The following is a 26151-nucleotide window of genomic DNA, read 5'->3' as shown; positions in this document are numbered from 1 at the left end:
ACACTCCCTCTAGGGGTCTCCAGCTCCCTTCTCTCGTTTCTCACGTACTCCTTGCCCCCAACACTTTACAACTTCTCATCCAACTTCTTTCCATTGTGCCAGACTCTTCTCATTACAGGTTCTTTTTTCTCACTTAAAGCCCTGGGAACACACCTCTCACCTTCCTTCTGCCAGAGCTGTGCTAACCTGCAAGTGGATTGGAGGAGTTGCTAGAGATAGAATTCTGGTCCCCCCACACCCCCCTCCTCATCACCTGACACCATCAGACCTCAACAGTCTCTGTGCTAAGAGCTCCTAATGAGCATCAGCAAATTAACAACTTCCCTTTGATTGCTCCTTCTCTGTTAATTGGATAGGGACGGCCCCCCAAGGCCTCTCAGTGAAGAGAAGGGAGGGAGAAAGAGGAGGAGAGAAGTGAGAGCTATAGGAGCAGCCCCCAGACCTCCGCTTAGTGCCCCAGAATTCTGCTCCATTCCTGAGTACAGCTCCTCCTTCCATCCCTTCCTCATCCTGTCGATCCCCACCCTCCTAACCCTCCACCTTCCCACCTCATCCCACCTCCTTCCCTTTCCTTGCTTCTTGACTTCTGTCCAAATTCCCTTGATCTCTGGCTATCTCTTCGTCCTTCTCTATGCTCCTTCTTTAGAGGTTTAGCAGTGAGGGGCTCCAAACACGCCACCCCATAAAGGCAAGCACAAGGCTACAAAGATGGGATTTGGACAGCCAAGCTATATGTTTGTTTTTGTATGTGCATGTGTGTACATGTCACACATAGATGGGAGCAGGGATAAGAACAGGTGAATAAGTGTAAGCTCCTGAGTGCCTAGCCTGTATGCTAGGCCTCTGGAATGTGTGGTGTCTGTGGTGTGTGTGTGTGTGTGTGACTGAGTGACGTGGTGTGACTCTGGTCTTATGTGTGTCTGTGTCTCCACACGAGCAAGTGCTTGAATCAGTCAAGTGTGACTCGGAGCTTGCGTGTGTGTGTGTGTGTGTGTGTGTGTGCACGCGCGCGCGCGCGCACGCGTGGGCCACCAGAGGAAGCAGCAGCAAGAGGCAGGAGCATCGATCCGAAGGAGACAGCGCGGGGAGGGGGACGCTGGGGGCAGACTCCCTCCCTCTCGCGCGCGGGGGCGCGCGCACGCGCGCGCACACACATAACACACATAGTCACACACACAAGCCATAGGGCCTCGCAGACAGTGAGACAGCTCCGGGACCGGAGGGAGGCAGAGCCGCCGAGAGCGGCCGGGAGGAGGGGGCGAGGCAGCGCGGGGAGCCCTCGGTCCAGCTCCCGCGTCCGGGGCCCCCGCACGCACACCGGCCCAGAGACACCCTCGCAGACACTCGTAGGCGCGCACGCGCACCCTCTCCCCTCCCCCTCCGCCTTCCCTCCCGCCGCCTCCCGGCCGGACGATGGATCCCTGCAGATCCCGGGGCTGAGAGCACCGCGCACCTTGCACCGCGCCGAGCCCGGGCGGACCGAGCCGAGGCAGGCGAGCGAGCGGGCGCGCGCGGGCGAGCGGACGGAGCCGAGCCGAGCCGGGCCGGGCGGGCCGCTCCCTGCAGGGCTCTGCGCGGCGTGCCGCGGCAGCCGCGGGCTCCCGCTCCGGGCCATGAGCCCCTCCGCGCCTCGGCGCTGAGCCCGCGTCCGGCCCCGCGCCCCAGGACCCGCCGCCGCTTGCCGGGTTCCCGAAGCCCCCTCAGGTGGGTCTCCGAAACCCCCGCCTTTGGCTGCGGGACTCCCCGGCACCCCGAAGCCGGGACTTTTCCTCCCCTCTCGCTATCCCCAGCTGCTGGGGCGGCTCGGTGGCTGGGGAGGGGGGCGGGGGCCGAGCAGGGGATCTGGCTGCGTCGGGAAGCTGGACTGGAGGGGGGTTGCGTCCGGGGCGGGGACAGCTAGATGTCATAGGGAACCGCGCCCCCCATGCATCCACCTCGGGCTGCCCTCCACCCCCCAGCCCCCACCCCAAACATCGACACAGCCTGCGCGGTTAGGAGAACTGGAGACGCCCGCAGGTGAGGTCTCGGGCTGGGCCCCTCCCCACCTCCCTAGGGGGATTTTAGCCCAGGTTTAGCTCACCCGGGTGAAAACCCAGTCCTGGGATCACCCTTGACCAGGAGCTCCGGACCCTGGGTTCTGTCCGGCTGGGGGAGTTTTCGTCTCCAGGATGGGGTGGACATCCCTGTCCCAGAGTGACCCCACATCTGGAGGGAACTCCTGTGCTGCCCGTGGAAAAATATTGGGACTTCCCTCTCACTCTCGGATGACTACCTCTGGGGTCTCCCATGGCATGGGAAGCTTTTCTGGGAAAGCATTCTCTTGGCCTGAGCTGACCCCAGAGCCCCTGCCTTTGGGGGAAGCCTTTTCTAGGAGTTGGGCAGCCACCTCTGGGCTCATATACAAGGGAAGTGTCCTGCCCCGGAGGCAGTGACCTCTGGCAATGGGGATTCCGACTGGATTCGTTTGCAGGGCCCTGGTGAGGACCCTTATCTCAGGATGGTAACAGATTACCCCCTCCTTCCCTAGGATCCCCTCGGTCAGGATGGAACTGAAGGCCGAGGAGGAGGAGGTGGGTGGCGTCCAGCCGGTGAGCATCCAGGCCTTCGCCAGCAGCTCCACGCTGCACGGCCTGGCCCACATCTTCTCCTACGAGCGGCTGTCTCTGAAGCGGGCACTGTGGGCCCTGTGCTTCCTGGGCTCCCTGGCTGTGCTGCTGTGTGTGTGCACCGAGCGAGTGCAATACTACTTCCACTACCACCACGTCACCAAGCTCGATGAGGTGGCTGCCTCCCAGCTCACCTTCCCCGCTGTCACGCTGTGCAATCTCAACGAGTTCCGCTTTAGCCAAGTCTCCAAGAATGACCTGTACCACGCTGGGGAGCTACTGGCCCTGCTCAACAACAGGTGGGCAGCTCCCACCCGGCCAGCCGCTTGCAGGGCCCCCAGGGCGCATGCCTTCCAGCTCCTGATGACCCCCATCAGGGTGCTTGTCTCTCAAAACCCACTCTTTAGAGCCCAGACGACCCTGTCTTCCCACCCCACCCCAAACCTGCCACTCACAGCAAAGGAATTGCGGGACTGAACAAAGCAGTTAAGGGCACCCACTTTCTGATCCCAGCATAGTCCCCAACAGCTCTGCCCCTGCCCAGTCTGAGCTGTGAGACATCAGCAGCCTCTCGAGAGACCTTTGCCACCCTCCCACCCACTATGTCTTGCTCCTCATCTCACTTGAGGGATGGGGGCAGACCATCTTTAAAGAGTGGAGATTGAGTATATAAGACAGCTCCTGCCATGATCACTCTGCCCATCCCTCCCTAACCCACACAGCCACTGTGGATCATACTGTCTTCTCAGACCCCATGGGGCAGGTCCTCAGGACATACCCAGCCCTTCTGTGCCTATGCCCAGGCCTGATCCCTGGGGCTAATGGCTGCCCTCCTCCCTGCCCAACCCCCATCACCTCCCCTGCCGAGGTTGGGTATGGGACCCTGGAAGCCAGATGGAGGCAGAGACCTGAAAGTCATGCTGATCCATTCGCCGCTCACCCCTGGGCTCCAGGTATGAGATACCAGACACGCAGATGGCAGATGAGAAGCAGCTGGAAATCCTGCAGGACAAGGCCAACTTCCGAAGCTTCAAGCCCAAGCCCTTCAACATGCGTGAGTTCTACGACCGCGCAGGGCACGACATTCGAGACATGCTGCTCTCCTGCCACTTCCGGGGGGAGGTCTGCAGCGCGGAAGACTTCAAGGTGGTGAGTGAATCCCCTGGTGTGGGGCAGGAGTCAGTCCTGGAGGAGGAGGAGGAGGAGAGGATTAGGAGCCTGTGGGCCTTCCACCAAGCTTGCTGCTCTGGAAGAGGAAGCTGCATGTCCCCTGGGTTTGCTTCTGTCCGGAGGAGACTTGGTTCAGTACAGGGGTCCATTTGCTCTGTTTGAGGGCCTCGGCATCAGCCTCGTGTCCATGAGGACAGGAAAGTGAGCACTCAGTGCACAACACACAGAGGTGCACACAGACATAGACACACATGGAGCCTGGTGTGCCGTGGGCCACCACCACCCCACCCCCCGCCCCCGCCAGTTCCAGCTTCCCTTCTGGGCCACAGGTGTCAGAGCTGGACATGGGGGTGGGGAAGCTACAGCCTTGTTACTTGAAGTGAGGTCTGAGGACCAACACCGGGGAGATGAAAAGAACTGCAGGGCTTAGCCACCCCACTTCCCAGACCTACTGATTCAGGACTGGCATTTTAACGGGTGATTTGAATTTAAGTTGGAGAAGCACTGTGACACATGGGAAGTAAGGGAAGCTTTCTCTTACATAGCTAGACAGGTAATTTTCTCTGGGCCACCCCTGCCATACACACACACATGCATACTGTCTGATTGGGCTCCCCCCGGTGAGCAAGAGCCAGGATCTAAGGAAGTGAGAGTTTATTTGGGGCACATAGTCATGACCAAACTGGAGGGTCCCTTTGCTTCCCCCCCCCCATCTCTTTATTTCTTAAAATGGAGATGCCCCAGGGGCACCTGAGTGGCTCAGTCGGTTAAGCAGCTGCCTTGGGCTCAGGTCACGATCCCCAGGGTCTTGGGACTGAGCCCGGCAGCATCTTGTCAAGGGAACCTGCTTCTCTCTCCCTCTGCCTGCTGCTCCCCCTGCTTGTGAGTGCGTGCTCTCTATCTCTGCCAAATAAATAAAAATTTTTTTTTAATGGAGCTGTCCCGCAGATCCACCCCCCACTCCCTCCAAGATGGGGCCGCCTCAAAGCCAGCATCTTGGAGAGGGTTAAGGAACTGGACTGGGATCTCGTGTGCCAGGTGATCCTTGGCAAGTCACACAGGATCCTGAGAGTTTACAACCAGACAGAGGCTGGAGAGGGACAGAGGACCCGAAGCCAGATGCGAAAAATAACACCAGATGAGAGAATGATGCTCTTAACTCTTCAGAAGGCTCTATAGGCTTTGTAGGCTCTCCTAGGCTGAATAAGTAACTACGTTCTCTCTATTTTACAAATGCACACAAGGGGACACAGAGAGGTGGAATAAGTTACCTGAGCTCAACTAGCTGGTTAGTGACAGGTTCTGGATGAGAATTTGTGTCTTGTAAAGTTCCAACCTAGTGTCCTCTTTTTAATACCATTGCTGGCCCTGGAGCCATCATGTCCACTTCCAAGTCTGCTCCTTGCTCTTTGAAAACGCAGTCTCCCCCAGGACCCCCTCGCTATACATGCCTGCCCCTAATTCTCTGCTCTCAGAGACTCCCTTTTCTCCCTGCCCATTTCCCCCCTGCTTGCTTGCTTCCTCCTGGCGCTATGGGAGCGTGAACTGCATCGGGTTTGCGTAGAAATGTTGGAGCCCTGGTCATGCTTGTATTTTCCTGCTGAGGTTACACAAGAATTCCCAATCCTTTAAGGCCTGCTGTGCAGACCAGTCTCAGGGGCCTTTGTTAATCCTGCCAGACAAAGGTTACCTGGCCACACTCCCTGCTGAGCCAAGCTGATGGGGAGCAGAGGGTGATGCTCTTAACCTTCCCTCTTTTCCTTTCTTAAAACAGGGAAGTCCTGGATTCTCCAGAGCCTGAGACCAAAGGGTTCCCAGGCTCACCACTGATGTACCCATGAGTAGTAGAAGTTAGGTGAAAGGCAGAGACATCCCCCTCGGCAGCACAGCCAACACACAGCAGAAGGGAGCAGCGAGGAAGAGAAAACCCATTAGCTTGAATAGTTTGTAGTATTGGATAAAGGGCAGAGTACTTGGCTCAGACTGAGAAGATACAAAGTGGGGGTGCAGTAGTCCACCAAAAGTGTCCAGCTGAGGCTCTCTTTGTCCCTGCAATCCAGAAAGATTCCAAGTGGTGATGCTAGGACATGTTCGGTTTATGAAAATGGAGATCCTGACATGTGACTGGTTCGTGTTATCTGAGGGGACAATTCCGAGTACTCAGACGGAGCTTTGACTGGTTTATAGAATTCTGGAGCAATCTGAGTTCTTCTCCTTGCTTGAGGTTGGGGTGGGGGAGAGAGATGAGAGTAGCCTATAGGTGGCCTCAGCCCGGGCATTTTGGGGTTCTGGATTGCCAGAGAAGATTAGGTTTTTTATGTTTCTCAGTCCATGTCAAAGACTTGACCCTGAATCTGGCTGCACCCGAGGTCTCAGCCCCTCCTTCTACCCTCTCTCATTGACCTCCCTACACACTGTCTCTGTGTTGGGAACTCTATCACTTCTGGCCCTAGGGATGTTCCTACACAGATGGGAGTGGGGTTGTGAGTCCATGTCTGACATGTCCCTGGGGGAAAAGAAGGGCTCCGGCCCCCTCCTCCAGCTCCCTGGCTCCAAGGGGGTGTGGACATCCCTTGCCTGATACTCCATCTTCTCTCTCTTCTCCTTTGGTCTAATATTTAACATCTGCCTCTCCATCCTTGCCATTCTCTGCTAGGTCAAGAGGTGTGTATCTAGCCCCAGGACAGATGTGGCACTGACAGGAAACATTTGCCTATTGGGTCAGAGCTTAGGAGAGACCTCCTTGGCATCTTCTGCTGCTTTGAAACAGGTTCTGACTGGAAGTCCAAGCCCTGGCTCACAGTTTTTGCTAAATATAATGTGCACAGGTACACGTAAAGTCCGCTGCAGGTTTCCAAGGACCAAGCTCATTCAACATGGGAGATCCCTGCTCAGGGAGGACAGTTCAGGAGGCATAGGAAGGAGCAGACTCTGGTCCCTCAGAGACTCCAGCTCCTCGGGCAGGGTGGTCTGCAGGGACGAGCGTTCCCCTCAGAGGTACTTTCAGTCCAGCTCAACCACAGGGGACTGGTGGTCACAGCGTGTTTGACCAGGTCCATCCCCCAGCTGTAGCTGGGGCCGCTTGGGAGAGTGGGGATAAATATGGGGAACCTGAGCCAAATCTGGGAGAAACTGGTTTCAGACTGAAGAAGCAGAGGGTCAACCTCAGTAGCTCTCTGCTGAGCTACCAAAAAAAGAAGAAAAAAAAAAAGCAACCACGGAACCCACTCTCAAGGACCCCTCTTCCCTGGCCACCTCTTTTCCTTTGCGTGGGGGGGATGTCGGGTTGCCAGGGCAACAGGGTTGGAGGCTCTGCTCTGCCACTCCACCTCAGGGGCAGTCAGACCAAGGCAGGGCAGGGGTTCCATGGAGGGGGACCAGGGGCGCAGCTGTGTGCCTGGGTCTGGGTGGAGGCCGGAGGGAGTGAGCACAGTTGCAGCTGGTGCCAGCCTCCAGCTGCACCTTATCTGTCCCTGGCAGTGGGAGCGCCTGTGTGGCTGGAATGCTGAACAGCACCGAGGGGAGGGGGCTGGCAGATGGCTGCCCAGTCAGCCCCATGCCGTCCCCCTGCTCCAGCTGAGACCCAGAGCCATTGCCTGGGGGAGAGAGAGCAGGGAATTCATCTCTGGACCCTGGAAGAGAAGGAAGGAGAGAGTAGAAAATGGAAATCTTGGGGGTGGGTGTGCAGTGGCGCCAGTATTCTCTCTCGGGAGGGGGGTGGAACTGGGGGGACAAGAGATAGGGGACATGAATCCTTGCGGGGGCCCGCAGGAGTGTCCCCCCAGGACCCTGGAGTGGAGGCAGAAATTCCCCAGAGGAGAGATGGAGTGAGGGGTGGTGGGCACAGAAATCTACTTAAGGTTCTGGAGGGGGGCAGGACTCCCGTATCTACAGGGCTGAGAAACTGAGAGAAGCAGTGGGCATAGGTGGGTGATCCCGGGACCTGGAGAAGGGAGGGAGAGGCCATCTTAAACAAGCTGAGCTAGGGATGGCAAGTCCCGGAGAGAGTCAGGACTAGCATGGGGGCTTCCTCATCCCCAACTTAACTCTGCCCCTTCGCTGACACCCCTCACACCCACAACACCCTAGCTTGTCTCTCTCCCCTCCCACTGCTAAGACCAGGAGTCCCTGGGGAAGGCCTGGCCTCACCACCTGGGTCTGTTCCCTCCAGCTAGCAGGCAGGGGAGGGGCTGCTGCAGGAAGAGGCTGCCCAGACTGCTAGAGAGAAGGAGGGTCCTGCTCAGGGGCAGAGTCTGGGCTGTCTTTGGGGGTGTGGAGGGGGGAGGAAGAAAGGGGAGCAACCACAGACGGCAGCAGGACAGGAGAGAGCTGGAGTGGAGAGGCTAACTTTGGAGGAGGGCGTTGCTTCCAGCCTCATCCTTGCTTTCTCTCCCTCCCTCAGAAGTGCCTGAGCTTGGAAGGAGGAGATGAGAGAGAGCTCGGAGCGGAGCCGGTTACAAGAATCCAGGGGACCCTGGTTAGGGTCGCTCTCTCTCTGTCTTTCTGTGTGTCTCTCTCTCTCATACGCATATTCACACAAACATCCTTGGGATAACGGAGTTTCCTCTCTCTCGCCTCCTCTCCCTCTCCTTCCTTCCCCCCCCTGCCATTCTGGACTCCACCTCTCTCCCAGATTGCAGTTAGCTAAGAGGCTACTCTAAGTTAATTGATCTCCCGGCTGCTGGCTAAAGTAATAGAGAATTGATGTAAGTAACTAAGTGCCTCTGGGGGCAGAGTGGGAAATGCAGGGGTGGGGAAGAGGAGCGCTTCCAAGCCTTGGGCCTTTCTCCTGCCCCAGCCCAGGGAGAACCCAAAGCTTCCCTCACTGCTGCACCCGGCAAGCGTCCAAGAAGCCTGGGGTGGGGATGGGGGGCTGCTGAGAGGTCCCACATTTCTGCTGTGGGTGGAGGTTGCTTCTGAGCATGCTTCAACTTTCTGGAAGGCAGTTTCAGTCCTGGGGGGTGGGGGCGGGGAATGACGCAGGAGGCTGGGGATGGAAGTGCGAAGCTCCACTTGGTTCCTTCCTGTGTCAGAGCCCTTTCAAAGTGCCAGGTGCTGTGCTGGGTGCCAGAGTGTAGGGGTGAACAGACCCCGTCCCTGCCCTCAGGGAGCTTAGAATCAAGTGCAATTCACAGGGAAGGGGGGGGGGTTCCACGATGAGGGGGTGGGGATGGTAACAAAGGCATCCGTAGGGAACAGGGAGTAATGTACCAGGCGGTACTGGACTCTGGACATGTAGGTGGAGTCCTTCCCATCTCCCCAGCCCGGATCAGCTATCTAGAATCTCCAGTTTTGTGGGATGTGGGGTGTCCCCCCCCCATGCAGCCCTCCCCCAGCATGTGCCCAGCCCACCGCTGTCTAGCAGGGGTCATTGGCCAGTCCCCCCACTCCTCTCCACTCCCCGTCTCTCACCACCCCCCCACCCTCTCCATCCCCGCAGGCACCGAGGCATAAGCCTGCCTGCACTGGAGGTCTGAGGTGGCGCTCCAGCACCTTCTACCCTCCAGCAAAGGACCTTCCAGTCAGGACCCTTGCGTGGGGATCCTAGGAGGCAACACTGGGAAGCAGACAGCAAGACTGAGAAGTGGTGCCTAGTTCTGGCGAGGGGTGCGGCTGTGCCCGGGACCCCCACCACCACCCCCGCCCCCGGGTTCTGTTTTAGGCAGAGTTGCATCTGGCTCCATTTCTCAGCTTCTAGGCACAATTTCTCGTGAAGAAAGGAGGCTCCAAATAGATGGCTAAATGATTCTTTGCCAAGGGGCAGCCCCTCCTTCAGCCTCTGGGACTCTCTGGCTAAGTCCACGCTGGCCTACGCTTGGAATGGCTGTGCGGCACTGACTTTCCAGGACTCGTGGATCACACATCTTCCTCATGGAAAGTTGTAAAATGAGCGCGAAACAGCTGTGTATTCCCTAGAGGGGACGTTCCCTTAAGAAACCATAAGGGCAGACTCTGCCATCCCAGGCTCTCCAGGGCCACTCCCGAGGGAGAGGGAGGGCAAGTGGTGGTTTTTCTGAGCTACTGTGATTTCTTGGAAAGAAAACACTTTCAGTCCTCTCTCATCCACACCCCCTTGACGTGTCTGTGGGGGGCGGGAGGGGGGCAAGGCCTGGGAGGTTGGGCCCTGTAGCTCATGGCTGTGGGGCTGTGCGTCTCTAACTGATGCATCAGATCATGGAGGCAGGCTGGGGACCTCCCTGGGGTGAGACTGCTGCAGTGGCCTTGACGGTGGACAGCAGCCAACTCAGCCTTCCTGTGACATGCCCCCTGCAGGTGTGCCCCAAGTGTGTAAGCACACGTGTGCCCCTCTGTGGGGGTGCCTGAGAATGTGGATGGGGGTTAGAGTGTGTAGTGGACGTGTATGGATGAGCTCGGGGGGTGCACATAGCTCACTTATTGCGGTTGTGGGAGGGAGCCTGTGTGCAGGCAAACCTTTGGTCGCATGCAGAGCACATACCAGCAAAATTAATCATCTCTTCCAGTCGAGCTTTGCAATTTACAAATTCCCTTTACTTTAGCTCATGAGCCTCCTAATTCTGGGAGGCAGGCAGATATTAATATCTTCACTTGAGAGACGAGGAAACTGAGGCTCAGAGATGTTAGGTGACTTGCCTGAGGTAACATAGCTGGTGAATGCCAGAGTGGGACCTTGACTTGAAATCCTCGAAGGCCAGGGTCTTTGTGTGTGCCAGTAGGAACCGGTGTGTGGAGCATGAGGAGGAGGGTGTCTGGGTCCCCAGCTTGCCACGCTCTCTAAGGAAGCAGGAGGCAGGAAGGATAAACAAGGGTGCAAAGGAGAAGGAACGGCAGACTCGGGTTGGCCACACCAAAGTCTTTTGACTCCCCCGTCTTTTCATTGCACCATTTGGCCAAATCCCAGCCCTAGTGGATAGCCCCGCCACTGGCTTTCCTCAGGTGGCTCCAGGACAGCCAAGCTCGACCAGTGAAGGTCACACAACAGGCCAGCTTGCAGTCCCCTTGTGCTCATGATCGACATCCTGAAATGGGTGGGCACGGCCCCCTGGCAACACCGCTGTGTTTTCCAGGTCACCTTGCTGGTCCCAGTGACTACTGCAAACTTCACCACTCATCTCAAAGAGCCACTCTTCCCAGCACCCCCTACACCCTGAACAAATGACCTTGTTACCTGCTTCAGGGAGAAGATCAAAGCCTCAGCCAAGCCCTCCCCCTTCCTGTAGGGGAGCATCGCTCTTGTCTAGGCTGAAATCTCAGCCTAGTCTTTCCATCTGATCTCCTTTTACCTGTAGGGGAATTTTACCCTAAAGATTCCACCTCTCCCTCGTCTACAGTCTTTCCCTCTCCGGTGGGATCTACCTGTTGACACTGAAACACGCTTAAGATTCTCCCATATTGAAATATATAGCTACAATATACAGCTAACACTTATTGAGCATTCGCTATGTATCAGGGTCGAGGCTAAAATAAAACCAAAAACCAAAGGTCTCTCAACTCCACAACTCCCTCCAATCCCCCACTCTCGCTCTTTCTGCTTCCTTTCCCAGACATAATTCAGAAATATGAAGTCGATATTCCACTGTCTCCATTTTCTCATCTCAGACTCATTCTCCACTCCACTTGAGGCTACCTTCTCCCCGCGGCTCCCCCCGCCCAGCAATCCACCCAAACAGTTAGAGCTATAAAGCCACCAGCGACCTCCGTGTGGCCAGATCCTATAAATAATGTTAACCTCTCAATGACATTCAAACTGGTTGACCACCTCCTCTTTTTTAAAGTGTTCTTTCCTGGGGTACCCGCGTGGCTGAGTCGATTAAGCATCCAACTCTTGATTTCATCTCAGGTCATGATCTCAGGGAGGTGAAATCGAGCCCCGCATCTGGCCCTGTGCTCAGTGGGGAGTCTGCTTGAGATTCTCTCTCTCCCTCTCCCCCTACCCTGAACCCCATTCATCGCACACACACTCTCTCTCTCTCTTTCAAAAAAGAAAAAAAAAAGTCTAAAACATTTCCAACACCACAGGAAGTTCCTTTGCCTCTTCCTGGTCAGTACTAGCCCACAAGAGTCAACAATTATTCTGACTTCTGTCAGTACAGATATGTTCCGCCTGTTCTTGAAGTTCTTAAGAGTACATGTATCCTCCATACAGGCTGCACACTTTCATGCCTGTCTTCTTTTGCTTATGATTTTGTCTGTGAGATTGTCCCATTTTGTGCGGTGGTAGTTCACGCTTTGCCAATGCTGTGTAGCTTCTCATTATATAATTACACCAAAATGTATTTATCCATCCTACTCTTGCTAGACCTTTGGGGGGGTTACTAGGTTTTTGGCTATTATAAATAAAGCTACTATGAACATTCTTGTTTATGTTCTCTGGTTGTCCAATGGACTCATATTTGGGGTATGTAACTAGGGGCTGTGGTTGAGTCACGGGTTGGTATTCTGTTTGGCTTTGGTTGATATTGACAGATCAGGCTTGATCTCTTTTCCTCTCTTCCTCCCTCCCTCCCTTCCTTCTTTCCATCCTTCCTTCCGACTTTCTCTCCTTGGGCCATCTCGTAAGCATCTAGACCCTGACCAGCCAGATTATGTGCTTCCATCCAGCTTTCTCCTCTCACCCTCTGTGCTGGTGGCTAATCTCCCCCCTCACACCTCCACTTGGATGTCCCCGAGGCTCACAAAACCCAGCATGTGCAAAGCCAAATTCATCATCTTATCTCCCGAACTAGTCCTTTCCTTGTGTTCCTGGCCTAGTGAGCCACCACACCATTCAGCCACTTACGCAAACTAGCAAGCATCCCTACACTCCATCTCCCTCCCCTCCCTTAAGGGGATCTGCCACTCTTGCTCCCTAAATATCTCCACCTGTATTACCCCATTCCAAGCTGGTGCACTTCCTGTCTCACCTACACCCTGGGATAGTCTCCTGATAGGTCTTCCAGCAGCCCCTCTGGCTGTTTCCTAGTTGTCTCTTCAAAACACTACTCTGATCACTTGAAACCTTCCCATTGTCCTTGAACAGGAATCTTTGCTGTGGCCTTCAAGGCCCCAAGGGGTCTGGGTCCTGCCTGTTTCTCCGGACTGTTCTTACCCCACTCTGGCTCTCCAGCTATATTCTCCTCTGAGCTCTCCCCCCGCCTCCACCCCCAGGATCTTCAGGGCCTTTGCATGATTCTGCCCTCTAGAATATTCTTCCCCTGCCCCACCTCATACAAACTTTTACCTAATTACTCCTCCTTATTGTTTAGATCACAATTCAAGCATCATGTCCTCAGAGAAACTTGCTTTGATTCCCCAGGCTGAGTTGGATCCTCCTGGCACTTGCTCCCATAGAGCCAAATTACCTTTTCATAGCACTTATTATGATTTGCAATTAAATATTTACTTTTACAATTTTTAGAAACGGTGTCTGCTCCCCCGTTAGACCGTAAACTCCACAAGGGCAGGAACCCAGTCCATTGTATATTCTTCATGTGTCCCCAGCACATAGATACTCAGTAAATATTTGATGAGTAAATGAAAGAATGTAGGGGGAAGGGGTTTGCAGGGGGTGATCTAATACTAGTCTCATGCCCACCACTTGCTCTCCATGAATCTTGAACAGGTCACCGTGCCTCAGTTTCCCCATTTGTCAAATGGGGGCGATGTTACTCAAACCTGTTTATTTCACTAGGTTGTATAAGGATTCCATGAACTATCTACTGAGAAGCATTAAACATTCTACAGATGTTGGCTGCAGTGGGGTGGGGGTTGGGGGATCGTGTTTAGAAAGAGATGTGGAAAAAGTCAGAAACCACTGAGTTACCACACACAATTTCAGAGCGGTACTGGGTAGGGACTGACACGGGGAAGGCTTTCCTCCTTGGACAGAGGGTTCAGAAGTGGATGTTGTCCTGCATGGGTCTCTGCTTGGCCACTTCCCCTGGGGCTTTTCTCCTGGGACTTTGTGCTTACGGGTCTATGTGCGCTGCTTGAGACTTTCCTTACCTCCCCTTACTGCGCAAACTTTGGATTGGTCTACTGGAGCAAGGTGAGATGGGAGAGGATTTTAGAGGAGAGAGGAAATCCATTTGGGGTGTGTGTATGTTTGTTGCCCCACAAGGGAGCTGTGTGTGGTGATGTGTAGGTGTGCAGTGTGGGTCTTTATGTTGGTGTGGGGGAAGACGGGTCGTGCCATCCTGGACTTGCTGTCCTGTGAAACTGCTCTGTGTGTGCCTGTCCTTCTGTCTGGTGAAGCCCGGTGGTGGAAGTGCCCCCTGCCTTCCTTTCTTCCCCCTTCCTTCTGATCTACATGCCCTTCCAGGGAGTCTGAGGAGGGGAACAACGCCCTCTCGTGGGTGTGGAATGCATGGGCAGCTGTAGCCTCCCCACCCCCAACCCAGACCTACAACTTACCTCTGAAATACTTCCTGAGGACGTGCAGAGCCCTCTGAGAGCTGAGGGGGAACGGGGAGGGGTGCGGGGAGGCAAATGCACACAGGACTGGAAATAGGAAAGGAACCTCTGAATTCATGCAGAAGAAGCCTGAGGACAACAGCTGGAGGTGGGGTGGTGGGTTATCTCTCTCATCTCTGCAGTGACCTTCTCTCTCTGCAGTGACTGTCTCATCTCTGCAGTGACCTCTCTGGTTGCCCTGGGTGCTCCTGGTCTTCCTTGGTTCTAGTTTCTTCGCATGGTCCCTGTGTCTTGGTCTTTCATTCTCACAGTCTGTCCTCAAGGAGCTGTTGGTTACTACTCATGCCTGAAGGGAGGGACTTGAGCAGAATTGATCCCTTCATTCTGTTTCCTGGATGGGTACTCACTATGCCCTATGCAGTCAGGGAAGCCTTCTTGGAGGAGGTAACATGTAAATAAGGTCTTGAAAAATGAGAAGAAATTCTCTAGATGGAGTCCAAGGAAGACATGGAGCTAGGGGATCTGCAGAATGGGAGAAGGGCATGGCTGGACGTTAGACTTCTGTTTGGGGGAGGGTGGTGGATAGGAAAGGGAGGCTGGAAGGTAAATTACAAAGGCCTCACATAAATTTTCCCAAGATGGGCGTGATTTTACCAAGAGGCACTAGGGGGTGAAGAAGGTCTCAGCGCCAGAGAACAGTCAGAATCACATACGGTATTATATAAGGTGGGGAGAAACTGGGGAGGCAGGGAATTAGGGAGACCAGTGGGGAGGCCAGTGTTTAGGCAAAAAAGGTGGAGCCCAGTCCGAGTGCAATGGGGAAAGGAGAGCGAGGAGTCAGATCTCAAAGGCTGCTCTTCTTTTGGGGCCTCTGTGTCCCTGGCAGCAAAGCTGAGGCTGAAGGTCCCACATCAGTCAGTTCTGCTGGAACTTGGCACCTTGCCTCACATCCCTAATATACTCCAGGGTCCCTGCTTGCAAATGGAGAAAGGAAGAGGTGTAGGAGCAGGGAGGGAGGGGAGAAAAGGGGCGGGGAGGGGGTCTGGGGCTATGTGATGGTAAGGAATGGCAAGGTCCAAGTAGACTCATGGGACTCCTGCTGCTTTGTCTCTGGCCCTGCAGAAAAAGGGTTAACATGCTTCACCTCCCTCCCTCCCTCCCACTCCTCCCCTCAGGTCACCTTCTAGGCCCTAGAGACTTGACTGGTGGCTCAAGTTCCTCACTCAGTGGCCCTGAGTAACCAGAGCATACAGAGGGGCCAGGGACCTGGGGTCAGAGAATGGTAAACTGGGGGCATGGGGAACCTCTGAGGGACTGAGGGTTTGGGGGGCACCCCAGGTTGGTTCCTGACACTCTCCACCTTACCTAGCAGATTGTTCTGTTTCTTCCACCTGCCAGAAAGAATTCCTCGAACTCTTCTCCTGCACCAGTGAGGGGTGGGCAAGCTGGGTGGTGGGAGGGGAGTGGTGATCTGCCAGGAAGATTTTCAGCAACAAGAGATGGGGTCCCTCCCCCCACTGGTGCCGGGAACTGGCCATAAATGAGTCTGTGGTCAGTGAGAGACCTCTGCTAATGGAACCTGGGCTGCCCCCCAAGCCACAGAAGGGAAAGGTGGAGGAGGGGAGAGTGACCCAAGTGTAGCTCAGCACAGGGTGGGGGAAGGGGGTTTTTACTTGAAGCTCAGCCAGGGTCAGGGGAGCGAGGGGAGGATAAATGGGGTCAAAGACTGACGGTGGGGAAATTGGTGGTCAAGGCAATGACTGCAGGGGAGTTAAGGGCTTAGGAAGGAACTGAGTAAATTGGGGTCATGGCAGTGACTGTAAGGGAACTGGGGTCTTTGGAGTGTATTGGGACAAGGTGGGGGTGTGGCCAATGACATGGGGGTAGATCATGAGTCAGGGTGAGTCAAAAAGGAATTAGAGGTCTGAGAGAGTGCGGGAGGCCCCAGTGTCTCAGGAGAATGGCTGCATCAGGTGAGAATGGGGGTGAATGGGGGCGAGGACCCAGCACTAGGGAAGGAAGACCAAGGGAGTTGCTGAGGAACAGATGCGAGGGTGACAGGGGGCTTAAATGTCATGGGGAGGGGCACGGACTTTTGCTGTGGGCTGTGGAGCGGAGGAATCTGCTAGGTCCCATCTCACCTGGAGCCCCGAGGCTTTTCCAGGGTTTCCACTGTCCTCTACCCTCTGTCCTCCTGGAGCTGGTGACCGGAAAGGGGCTCTGGCCCCCCTCCTCTCCATCAGCCTCCCTTTCCCACTGCCATCCATTATTCATCAGCCCAGACGCCACCGGCCCTCCCCAGCAGGGCACGCAGGTCCTCCTCTCCATGCCCCGCCCATCTCAGCCACACCACCAGCCAGCGGAGGCCCCAGCGAGGAAAGACAGCCGGCTGGCTGGTGGGGCTGCAGAGACCTGGCAGACGGGGCTGGGTGGCTGACCCTGCCAGATCCTACCCAAGACCACATCTGCTTCTCCCTTCTCCTGCCTACCCACCCACCCGGGGCCAGGAAGCCCCCGGAGAAGATGCCCATCCAGATCTTCTGCTCTGTGTCCTTCTCCTCTGGAGAGGAGGCCCCAGGGCCCTTGGGAGATGTTTGGGGTCCCCACTGGCAGCGGCGGCACAACTCAGAATCAGAAGAGGAGGAAGACGAGAAAGAAACGGAGGCAGTGACAAAGGAGGCCCGAGAGGGGGATTCGCCCGTGGATTTGGTGGCCTTTGCCAACAGCTGCACCCTGCACGGCGCCAGCCACATCTTCGTGGAGGGGGGTCCGGGGCTGAGGCAGGCCCTGTGGGCAGTGGCCTTTGTCCTCGCTCTGGGTGCCTTCTTGTGCCAGGTGGGGGACCGCGTCGCCTATTACCTCAGCTACCCGCACGTGACTCTGCTAGACGAGGTGGCCACCACGGAGCTGGCCTTCCCGGCCGTCACCCTCTGCAACACTAATGCCGTGCGCCTGTCCCAGCTCAGCTACCCTGACTTGCTCTACCTGGCCCCCATGCTGGGGCTGGATGAAAGTGATGACCCTGGGGTGCCCCTTGCCCCACCGGGGCCCGAGGCCTTCTCCGGGGAGCCCTTCAACCTGTACCGCTTCTATAATCGCTCCTGCCACCGGCTGGAGGACATGCTGCTGTATTGCTCCTACTGCGGGGGGCCCTGTGGCCCTCACAACTTCTCAGTGGTGAGTGGGGGCCCACACCTGGCACAGCCCCCCAAGGGTGCCTGACACGGCTCACCCTGAACATCACCTCCCAGGGCTGGGGCTTGTGGCCCTCCTGCCCCTCCCCTGCCTCCCCCGGGGATACCCCTTCTCTACCCCATTCTGACAGGCCTCAGGGCCTGGCCAGAGAGCTGGCCCTGGGAGCCCTAGGGTCTGGGCCTGGGCTACTATTTTCAGGTCTGTACCAGTGCTGCTCTTCCAGCTAGAATCTGGAAATCCATCTGTGCTGGTTGGTAATTAGTGGCTGCCTCGAGGCCACTGGTGTGCCCCCCCCCCCCAATATTCTCCAGCATCTCTGGCCCTGCCCCAGACCTCCCTGTGAGCCAGCATGATCTGGGACCTTATTCGGTCTTTGAGGTCAACCTTTGTTCTCATGGTTGGTACCTATACTTGGCCCTAACAGTTTTGACTAGTACCCCTGGACTGGAGCAGGGGCAGGTGTCTCCTGGTCTCTGGAGGTGCGGAAGAAGGCTGTGGAAGGGTGGTGGAGGGGTAAGGATAGTCACTGACTCCACCCCACCACGCCCCTTCTCAGTAGTGACTGTAGTGGGGACTTCAGTGCAGCCTTGCTTGGTCTTTCCTCCTACAGTGTGTGTTTGTGTGTGTCTGTCTGTCTGTCTATCTGGGGGAGAATAATAGTCCTCCTCTCAGTCCCCCCGCCCCGCCCCGGCCCCAGGGCTCTAAGTGATCAGGGACCGTCTTCCCTGGGGAAGCCCTAGATAGAGAGTCAGCCTCCTGCTTGCCCTCCCACTCTGGAGTCTAGGGCTTTCCTTGCTGAGAGACCAAGTGGCAACCCACCCCCTCCCCAGTTCAGCTTCCAGTTCCATCTGGCCTGACGACTCTTCTGCCCCCTCCAGGGACAAGATGCCCGCCTCCCCTTCCCACACACCCTTCCCTCAGCCCCTCACCTCCTCCCTGGCACAGGACCAGATGGGTGTCATCATATAAGTGCATCATGGACCAGCTGCAGGCAGGGATCTGGAGGTTTTGGCCACTGAGCCTCAGGCAGGCCAGGAAATACAGAACATGGGATAACGAAGGAGTCAACCAGGCTTCCTCTGAACAGAGGGTGAGCAGACACTTCTCACATAGAACCACGAGGTGGCAGCAGCAGTCCACGAGTTCCCAGCGCAGCGCTCAGCCCGAATGAGGGCTGCGTTCTCAGCTACCTGGGGTCCCTCACATTCCCAGATAGAGGATAGGCAAGAGTTACTTGCCTGGAGCCTGTGACTGAATGCCACAAAACCGCGTGTCGGGCTGGGGGATTAGGAGTCCCTGGACTTCCCTCTTTGCTTCATCTGTGGACTTTGCTGTTTCTTTTCTGGATGGGGGAGGAGGCTGTTCTAGGAAGGAGGAAGGGGACTAGTAAACCATCCCCTCCATGCTCTGGTCTGGCCTGACACTCTCTCTCTGTTTCTCTGAGCTATGTCTGTATTTACCTTCTGACCCACTTCGTGGACTCGGTCACCATCAGGCAGGAGGGAAATCGCCCTCGCCCCATTTATGGGAACCTGAAAACACTCAGAAAAACTGTGGGGAGAGGGCCATAAAGAATTGGGTCACTTTTCTCTGTGTGACCGTGTACTCAGAGCTGTGATCAGAGCTGCTCTGAGGCATGGAGTGGGAAGACTGCCCCCAGGGCTGGGAGTGCCTCTGAGGCCCTATTACTTCTGCACAAACACTGCCCAACATGCCATGTATCTGGATGCTCAGTACCAAATCCTGGGAGGGGAAGGGCTAGGGCTTGGGTGAGCATGGTCCTTGCCATGGCCACTGGGTCTGCTTTCAGGTTCTGGTGATGAGGGGCAATGACGGACACAGGACTAATGGCTGGAGAAAACGAAATAGCTTTAGCTTGGTTTAGAGGGAAGGACCTTGGGGAGAGCAGAATTTCAGATGCCTGAGGCAAAATCCAGGAGAAAAGAAGATCTATCTCAGAAGGCTCTGGGAGTTTGGGCCTGAAGAGAAGGTCCCCAGGAGGGACTGGGAGTATGGCAGTGACGGGATCCTGGTGATGGAGGTCCCAGCATGTGTCTCAGGGGCCCAGCAGGAAGAAGACTGCCACTCAGACAGTTTAACTGAGAAGAACAAAAGGACCGTTTATAGAGCTGTGGGCAGAGGGAAGGAAAATCTGCCTATTGGGGCCTGAGGCAGCTAGTGATAGTGGTGCATTGTCACCAACAGGCTCAAGGGGCACAGAGAAGCAGCAGTGCTTTGCAGGGAGGCTTTCTGGCAGGATCTACAGTCTCAGAGGCTCAAAACAACTGCCAGAGCATTCTCAGAGGGGTGAAGGGTGGAGAAGGATGAATACAATGAGCTCTCCCTCCTTCTGCCCTCTGCTCCCCCACTGAGAGTTCCCCCTGGTCAAACCCAACTTGAAGCCTGTCCAAGTGGCAGAGGAGCACGGGCAGTGCAGCCCCCAGGGATTGGCTGTCCTGGGCAAAGAAGGGCAGAGAATGAGCGGGAAGAAGGATAAATGGAGAATGGGTTGCAGAGAAGAGATGGTTCCTGAAGTGTGTTGAGTTTACAGCAGTGGAGGGATCTGGGGACAAGGCTTGGTAGGTAGGAGGGAGCTGGCGGGACTCTCAGGCTTTCCACTCTGCCCTTGCCAGGTCTTCACGAGGTATGGCAAGTGCTACACGTTCAACTCGGGCCGAGACGGGCGTCCGCGGCTGAAGACCATGAAGGGTGGGACTGGCAATGGGCTGGAGATCATGCTGGACATCCAGCAGGATGAGTACCTGCCTGTATGGGGAGAGACTGGTATGTCGTTTCTCTTGGGGGCCCCTTCCCATGGCCCTAGCCATTGGCCTCCACCAGGGGACTCCCGAGATCCACTGTGGCACCTGAGGCAGGACTCGGGCTCTCCTCCCTTCCTCTCAGCATCTTGCCATCTCCAACTCTGCCTCTACCTGACTGCCACCCTCACAGTTCTCTGGCTCCCCCTTCCTGGCTCAGTTACTCTCCAAGGTAACCAGCCATTCCTATCCATCAGTGGCTGCCACTCGCTCTATAAATAACTCCCTCTCTACTTGGGCTGCCTGCCGTCCGTCTGGTCTCCGGGGACCTTGGGGCTGAGAGATCTAGAGAGAAGGGAGACAAGGAGGGGGAAAAATAGAGAGTGTCTGGGAAAGAATTCGAAACACCAAGATGCATAGCCGAAGCTAGGTAAGAAAAGTATGTAGGATGCAAGGTTCATTGGGGCAGCATGGAGCCATCGAACCCAAAAGAAGGCTGGGGATGGGCAAGGGCCTCCATAGACTAACCCTTCCCCCAGGGTCCCAGTGTGCATTGTGCTTATCCCTAGGAGAGGTGGCATGGCCCCAGCTCTGAAGGAAGTCAGGGAGTCAGAGGCCCTCGCAATACACCCCATGCCCCTCATTCCCATAGATGAGACGTCCTTCGAAGCGGGCATCAAAGTGCAGATCCACAGTCAGGATGAACCTCCCTTCATCGACCAGCTGGGCTTTGGTGTGGCCCCAGGGTTCCAGACCTTTGTGTCCTGCCAGGAGCAGCGGGTGAGAGGGCCACAGGAGGCTGGTCCTGGGGTGGGGTATTGAGGGGTCGAGATGGAGTGGTGGGTAATCAATACAGGAGGGATGGGTGAGCTGGGGCCTGCGTGCCGATCTGATGAGTGAGCCGCATGAATGGACAGGAATGCTCTGGAAACTGAGACCCTCAGAGTCTGCAGAGGGACAGGGAGCAGGACTCCCAAGTCCTGCGTCTTGTCAGAGAAGTCCATCAAGGTGACTAGGGGAGAAGTCCCCACACCCCCCAGCTCCCCGGCTCTCCCAGCAGCTCATCTACCTGCCCCCGCCCTGGGGCACCTGCAAAGCTGTCACCATGGACTCGGATTTCTTCGACTCCTACAGCATTACTGCCTGCCGCATCGACTGTGAGACACGCTACCTGGTGGAGAACTGTAACTGTCGTATGGTGCACATGCCAGGTCAGGCCCCAAAGCTCCAAACGTGATTTGGGGGCCCCTCAAGCCTTCAAGGCCCCTCACTAGCTCCCCCACGCATATCAACCTCCTGCCAACATGGAAGCAAGATTAAATGGCTTCTCCCCACCCCAGTTCTAGCCCTGTTCCAGACTCCTATGGCTCTTGTCCCTCTTGCCTCAATTCCTGCCTATACCCACAGAAATGGGCAGGAAGGGGTCTAGGAGGGATGACCTGTGGTGGGGGGTGGTGCTTACCTTTGGGACACACTGGGGCCTGGCTAGTTCTGCCCTCCCGCCCACTCGAGTCTTCTAGAATCTAGACTCTTGGTCCCACCATCATCACAAGACCCTTTAATGTCCCTTCTTCACCATTGTCTTTCCTCCTCTGTTAGGGGATGCCCCATACTGCACCCCAGAACAATACAAGGAGTGCGCGGATCCTGCTCTGGGTGAGCACCCCTGTCTCAGGGCAGCCTGGGGGAAGGTAGGAGCCACGTGCATAGGGATTTCACACCAAGTCCCCAGAAGCTTCAAGTAACTCCTGGATCAGGCTTCACTTGAACCCTCTCGTGTCTGACTTTAGCAAGGCTGGAAACAGCATCCCTAAAAGTCCCTCTGAAAAATGGGCAGGAGTACCTGGGAGGGGCCCTCCCCTCTCTTAGCAGCATCTCTGCTGCTTGACCCTCAAGGGCCCTGAGGCAATGAGATAAAAGGATTGAGAAATACCCATGGGAAGTCTGGAGGAGGATCAGCCCAGGGTGGGCATAGGGGCAGGCAAAGAGCTGAGGCGAAGAACAGGACAAGAAAAGAGAAAGGGCCCAGGCTTCCTTTGGACGGGGCCAGGATGTTCATGTTGGGAAGGTACTGGCCGAAAGGCACCACTCATCTGGTGTCTTTCGCCCCATTGGGCACAGACTTCCTGGTGGAGAAGGACCAGGAGTACTGTGTGTGTGAAATGCCCTGCAACCTAACCCGCTATGGCAAGGAGCTGTCCATGGTCAAGATCCCCAGCAAAGCATCAGCCAAGTACCTGGCCAAGAAGTTCAACAAGTCTGAGCAGTACATAGGGTAAGGGCTCTGACTGTGCAGGGCAGGGCCCTTGGGCTGGGACTATAAAGCGTCTGAGTGGGCTTTGGGGAGCCAGTAGACAGGAGGAGGTGCAGATGACAAGAGGAAGGCAACCAAAGAGTCTGGGATGGGTATGGAGTGCAGATCAAGCTGGAACAAGCAAAGGAAGCACCTCTCTTTCCTCCTTGCTTCATTCTGTATCTTCATCCTTACTGCTCTAACTGCTCGCCAGTGCGCAGGGCGTCTTTTTGTTTTTGTCATCACATTTGATCCTCACGACAATTCTACAAGGCAGGTACCCCCATCAACATCTCACTTTATGGATGCGGAGACAGAGAGTTACTTGCTAAGGTCACCTAGTCAGTGAGGGACAGAGATGTGACTTGAACCTAGGTCTCCTCCCCCAACCCCTTTGCAGGGAGAACATCCTGGTGCTGGACATTTTCTTTGAAGTCCTCAACTATGAGACTATTGAGCAGAAGAAGGCCTATGAAATTGCAGGGCTCCTGGGTGAGCTGCTTATGGCACTGTCCCCTTCCCATGTCACGGGCATGGTGCGACACCCTACCGCCCAAAGAGGCTGCCCACCTCTGTCCCACAAGTTCCTTCTTCCCCTGCCACCCCTCCCCCACCTAGGGCCTCCCCCCCCAACTCTATTGTCTTGGTATGTAGTGGGAAGATGGGGCTGAACCTTCTCTTAGGGAAAAGTGGAAGATATAGTACTGTGGGCATGAATGGGGGACTATTTCATAAGCCTTTGAAAATTTACCCAGAGAATGAATGTTGGGGTATTTTCCATTTTCTGAATAATACCTGTCCGCTTTAGAAAAGTAGGAAAATGCGGTCAAACATAGAGAAGAAAATAAGAACCCCCACCAGAATTGCTTTGTGCTCCTTCTGTACAAATGCTGTAGATCTTTCTGCAAATACCACTTGCCTGCCCCTGTCCCAGAGAGCTCTGCTGCTCCGTGGTATCCTCACACCACTGACCTTCCCATGATCCTCCGCCCTCCGCCTCCCCACCCCCACAGGTGACATCGGGGGCCAGATGGGGCTGTTCATTGGGGCCAGCATCCTGACGGTACTGGAGCTCTTTGACTACGCCTATGAGGTAAGCAGGGGCGGGGCTTTGGGTGGGGTCACAGTAGGGGCGGGGTTCCAGCCAGTCGCACCACTCACCGCCCCGCCTCCGTCCCAGGTCATTAAGCACAAGCTGTGCAGAAGAGGAAAGTGCCAGAAGGAGGCCAAAAGGAGCAGCGCCGACAAGGGCGTGGCCCTTAGCCTGGATGACGTCAAAAGACATGTGAGGGAGCGAGACAGAGGTGCCCTCCAGCCCCGCCCTTTCCCCCCACCCCAGGTCCCCCCACCCTTGCCACCTTTTCTCCTCTGCCTCCCCCACGCCCCAGGACCACCTGTGGCTTTTCTGATAATCAGTCCCTGTCCTGTGCCTGTCCCCTAGAACCCGTGTGAGAGCCTCCGGGGCCACCCCGCTGGGATGACCTACGCTGCCAACATCCTACCTCACCATCCGGCCCGAGGCACTTTTGAGGACTTTACCTGCTGAGCCCCGCAGGCCACCGTACCAAAGGCCTAGGTGGGGAGGGCTAGGACAGTAAGGGGGCCCTGGGCCATGCCCCTCCAAAATCTGCCCTGGGGACTCACTCCCCCTCCCAAGGTAGAACCCCACTCCTGGGCAGTCCTTTCCTCTTGTCTGTGGTGAGGAAGGAATCTTGACCATAGAGTCCTCTCCCTGCCTCTATCCCATTCTTTTTATTTTTACTGAAACTAATCTAAAAAAAACTAAACTAAACTAAAAAGAGAGAATGGGGCAGGTGACCTCAGGCTGCCCCTCTCTGCTCCATGCTGCCTCCCCCAGCTCCCAGCCTAAATTCTGTCTGTCTGGCTATCTGTCATCTGAGTGTCCACCTACATTCTGCTGCCACCAGTCACCAAAGCCCCTCCCAGTGGGGGGTGGAGGAGATCCTTGGGGTCTGGAATTTGGCCCCAAACCAGAGAATGTACCTTGAAGGGGAGGGCTAGTGGGGGGGCTTCCCCAGCCTTAAGAGACCCTCTCAGCCCAGTGACCCCCCCCAACCCCAAGTCTCCAGGAGGGAACTAAGATCCTAAGCTCCATCCCCCCCCTTACATGTGAAGTCTCTGGGGAGTTGAGGGTGGGGGATCCCCTGAAGTAGTGGATGATGGGGAGAAGATGTGGCCCTGGTGCTGTAGGCCACATCCTGATACCTTTAAGTTCACTCCCAACCCTGAACTGCTGGAAAGAAATCCCAAGAGGTAGCACTCCTCTACCATCCCATGAAAGATCTAGCTGGTTGGCTTCCAGCTCACGGAGAGGGGCACTGGTGCCTAACCTCACTGGTCCCTCTCCCAGGGGCCCCTGCAGAGGGCTACATCCATAAATTTTCTTATGGAACTCTCCCAAATCCTCTTCCCCAACTTCATTTGCTTCTCTCAACAACCTCATCTGCATTTTCTATTTCTATATGATACAGACTCTATATTGCTATATCTCTGTATATACTTTCCCCTAACTCTGTCTGTCTCTACCCCATCCCTTCTTGTCTCTAAGAACCATCCTCCCACCAAAGTTCCCCTTTCTGTGTTTCTACTCCCTCCCTGGTCTCTGAATGCCTTCGCCTGTATAAAGAGTTGGACTCTCTCCCCTGGTGTCTGTACTGTGTACACACATCCCTCTGAGAAGCACAAGGAGACGACACGCGCATTGTAACCTTCGCACTGTCTCGGTGGCGACATAAAGGAAGCTGTGAATCACAAGCTCTGCCTCTTTCTGGCCTCACCGTCTCCCGCCAATCCCGGGCCCCCTATGCTGTCCCTGTAGCCTTAACATTCCCTCCCTATTCAACCATCCCAGTGCCCTTTGCCTGGCTGACTATGGCCTCCCCAGGGAAGGGGTAGCTACAGACAGAGCCCCCAACCAGGGAATGGAGATCTGCTCTACACAGTAAAACAAGGGTATCAGAGACAGGGGAGTGGTGGATTGGTGACTCTTGTAGCTGGAACAGTGGGGTGCTGACAAGCAGAAGTTGAGGTCCTCAGTCACTGACCTTTCCTTTCTAATGGGTGCCAAGCCTCCTTTCCTCCACTGATACCCAAGACCACCACTTATATTTTCTGGTGAGGTACAGTTTGGTAATGGTAAAGGCCTAGAAGGGTGGTTGAAAGCTTTGCTGTTCCGTCCCTCTCTTCCTATCTTAATGAGAAATGAATGAGCTAGAGGGCCTGCCATGACCCCTCACCCAGGCACTCCTCCTAGGCCAGAGCCCTACCCCTTCCCAGGCCTTCTCTGCCCAACTGTCTCTTGGTCTCCAACCCCAGAACAGGACTTCTGCAGGTCAGCTGTGCATTGGCCTGGAGCTGGAGAGTAAGACTATGGGGTTTCTGGGAACTCTTGGTTCCTAGAAGTTTCTTGGAGATCAGACCTCTCCAGAGGGAAGCAGGAGCAAGGCCAATGGATGTGCGCCAGATGGGGAACAGCAGGCAGGGCGATGGGTGACGCATGCCTCTGGTCTAATAAACTGGGTTTCAACCATCTCTTCAGTGTCGTTTTTCTCTTATTTAAATAGAGCTTAATAGTGTTTAGGCCTTCCCACGAAGTGCCTAGAGTTGAGCTGAGCTTGGAGCCAAACAGTCAGGGAGAAGTGAGGAGGCTTGAGCATGGAGACCCTGGTCCTCCTAGGGTGGGGCGGACTGGCCCCCGCACCAGGAATGGTTTCAACCAATGGGCGGGGAAAGAGGG

At 55.7% G+C, this 26151-nt stretch overlaps 1 protein-coding gene across 9 annotated transcripts in view; it reads left to right on the top strand.

Annotated features, from left to right (window-relative positions):
• The window catches only part of ASIC1 (acid sensing ion channel subunit 1), a 44671-nt gene extending 18725 nt beyond the window's left edge, over positions 1–25946 (top strand). For 4 of the 9 annotated variants that reach the window (XM_045073473.1, XM_045073474.1, XM_045073475.1 and 1 more), the window contains 11 exons: positions 2528–2905; positions 3560–3755; positions 19976–20126; positions 20754–20881; positions 21159–21312; positions 21701–21757; positions 22223–22376; positions 22795–22886; positions 23408–23487; positions 23575–23679; positions 23836–25946. In XM_045073473.1, coding sequence (XP_044929408.1) covers positions 2528–2905; positions 3560–3755; positions 19976–20126; positions 20754–20881; positions 21159–21312; positions 21701–21757; positions 22223–22376; positions 22795–22886; positions 23408–23487; positions 23575–23679; positions 23836–23940 — 1600 coding nt within the window. In that variant the 3' untranslated portion in view covers positions 23941–25946. Of the gene's footprint in view, positions 1–1119; positions 1705–2527; positions 2906–3559; positions 3756–10916; positions 17325–19975; positions 20127–20753; positions 20882–21158; positions 21313–21700; positions 21758–22222; positions 22377–22794; positions 22887–23407; positions 23488–23574; positions 23699–23835 lie in introns of those variants that run through there. The other 5 variants (XM_045073476.1, XM_004778839.3, XM_045073472.1 and 2 more) reach the window with 5 other exon arrangements.
• Positions 25947–26151: the final 205 nt, after the last annotated feature.

Source organism: Mustela putorius, unplaced genomic scaffold (assembly GCF_011764305.1).
Source record: "Mustela putorius furo isolate JIRA1106 unplaced genomic scaffold, ASM1176430v1.1 tig00537227_pilon_pilon_pilon, whole genome shotgun sequence".
Lineage (NCBI taxonomy): Eukaryota > Metazoa > Chordata > Mammalia > Carnivora > Mustelidae > Mustela > Mustela putorius.
This window is presented reverse-complemented; position numbering and strand designations above follow the sequence as displayed.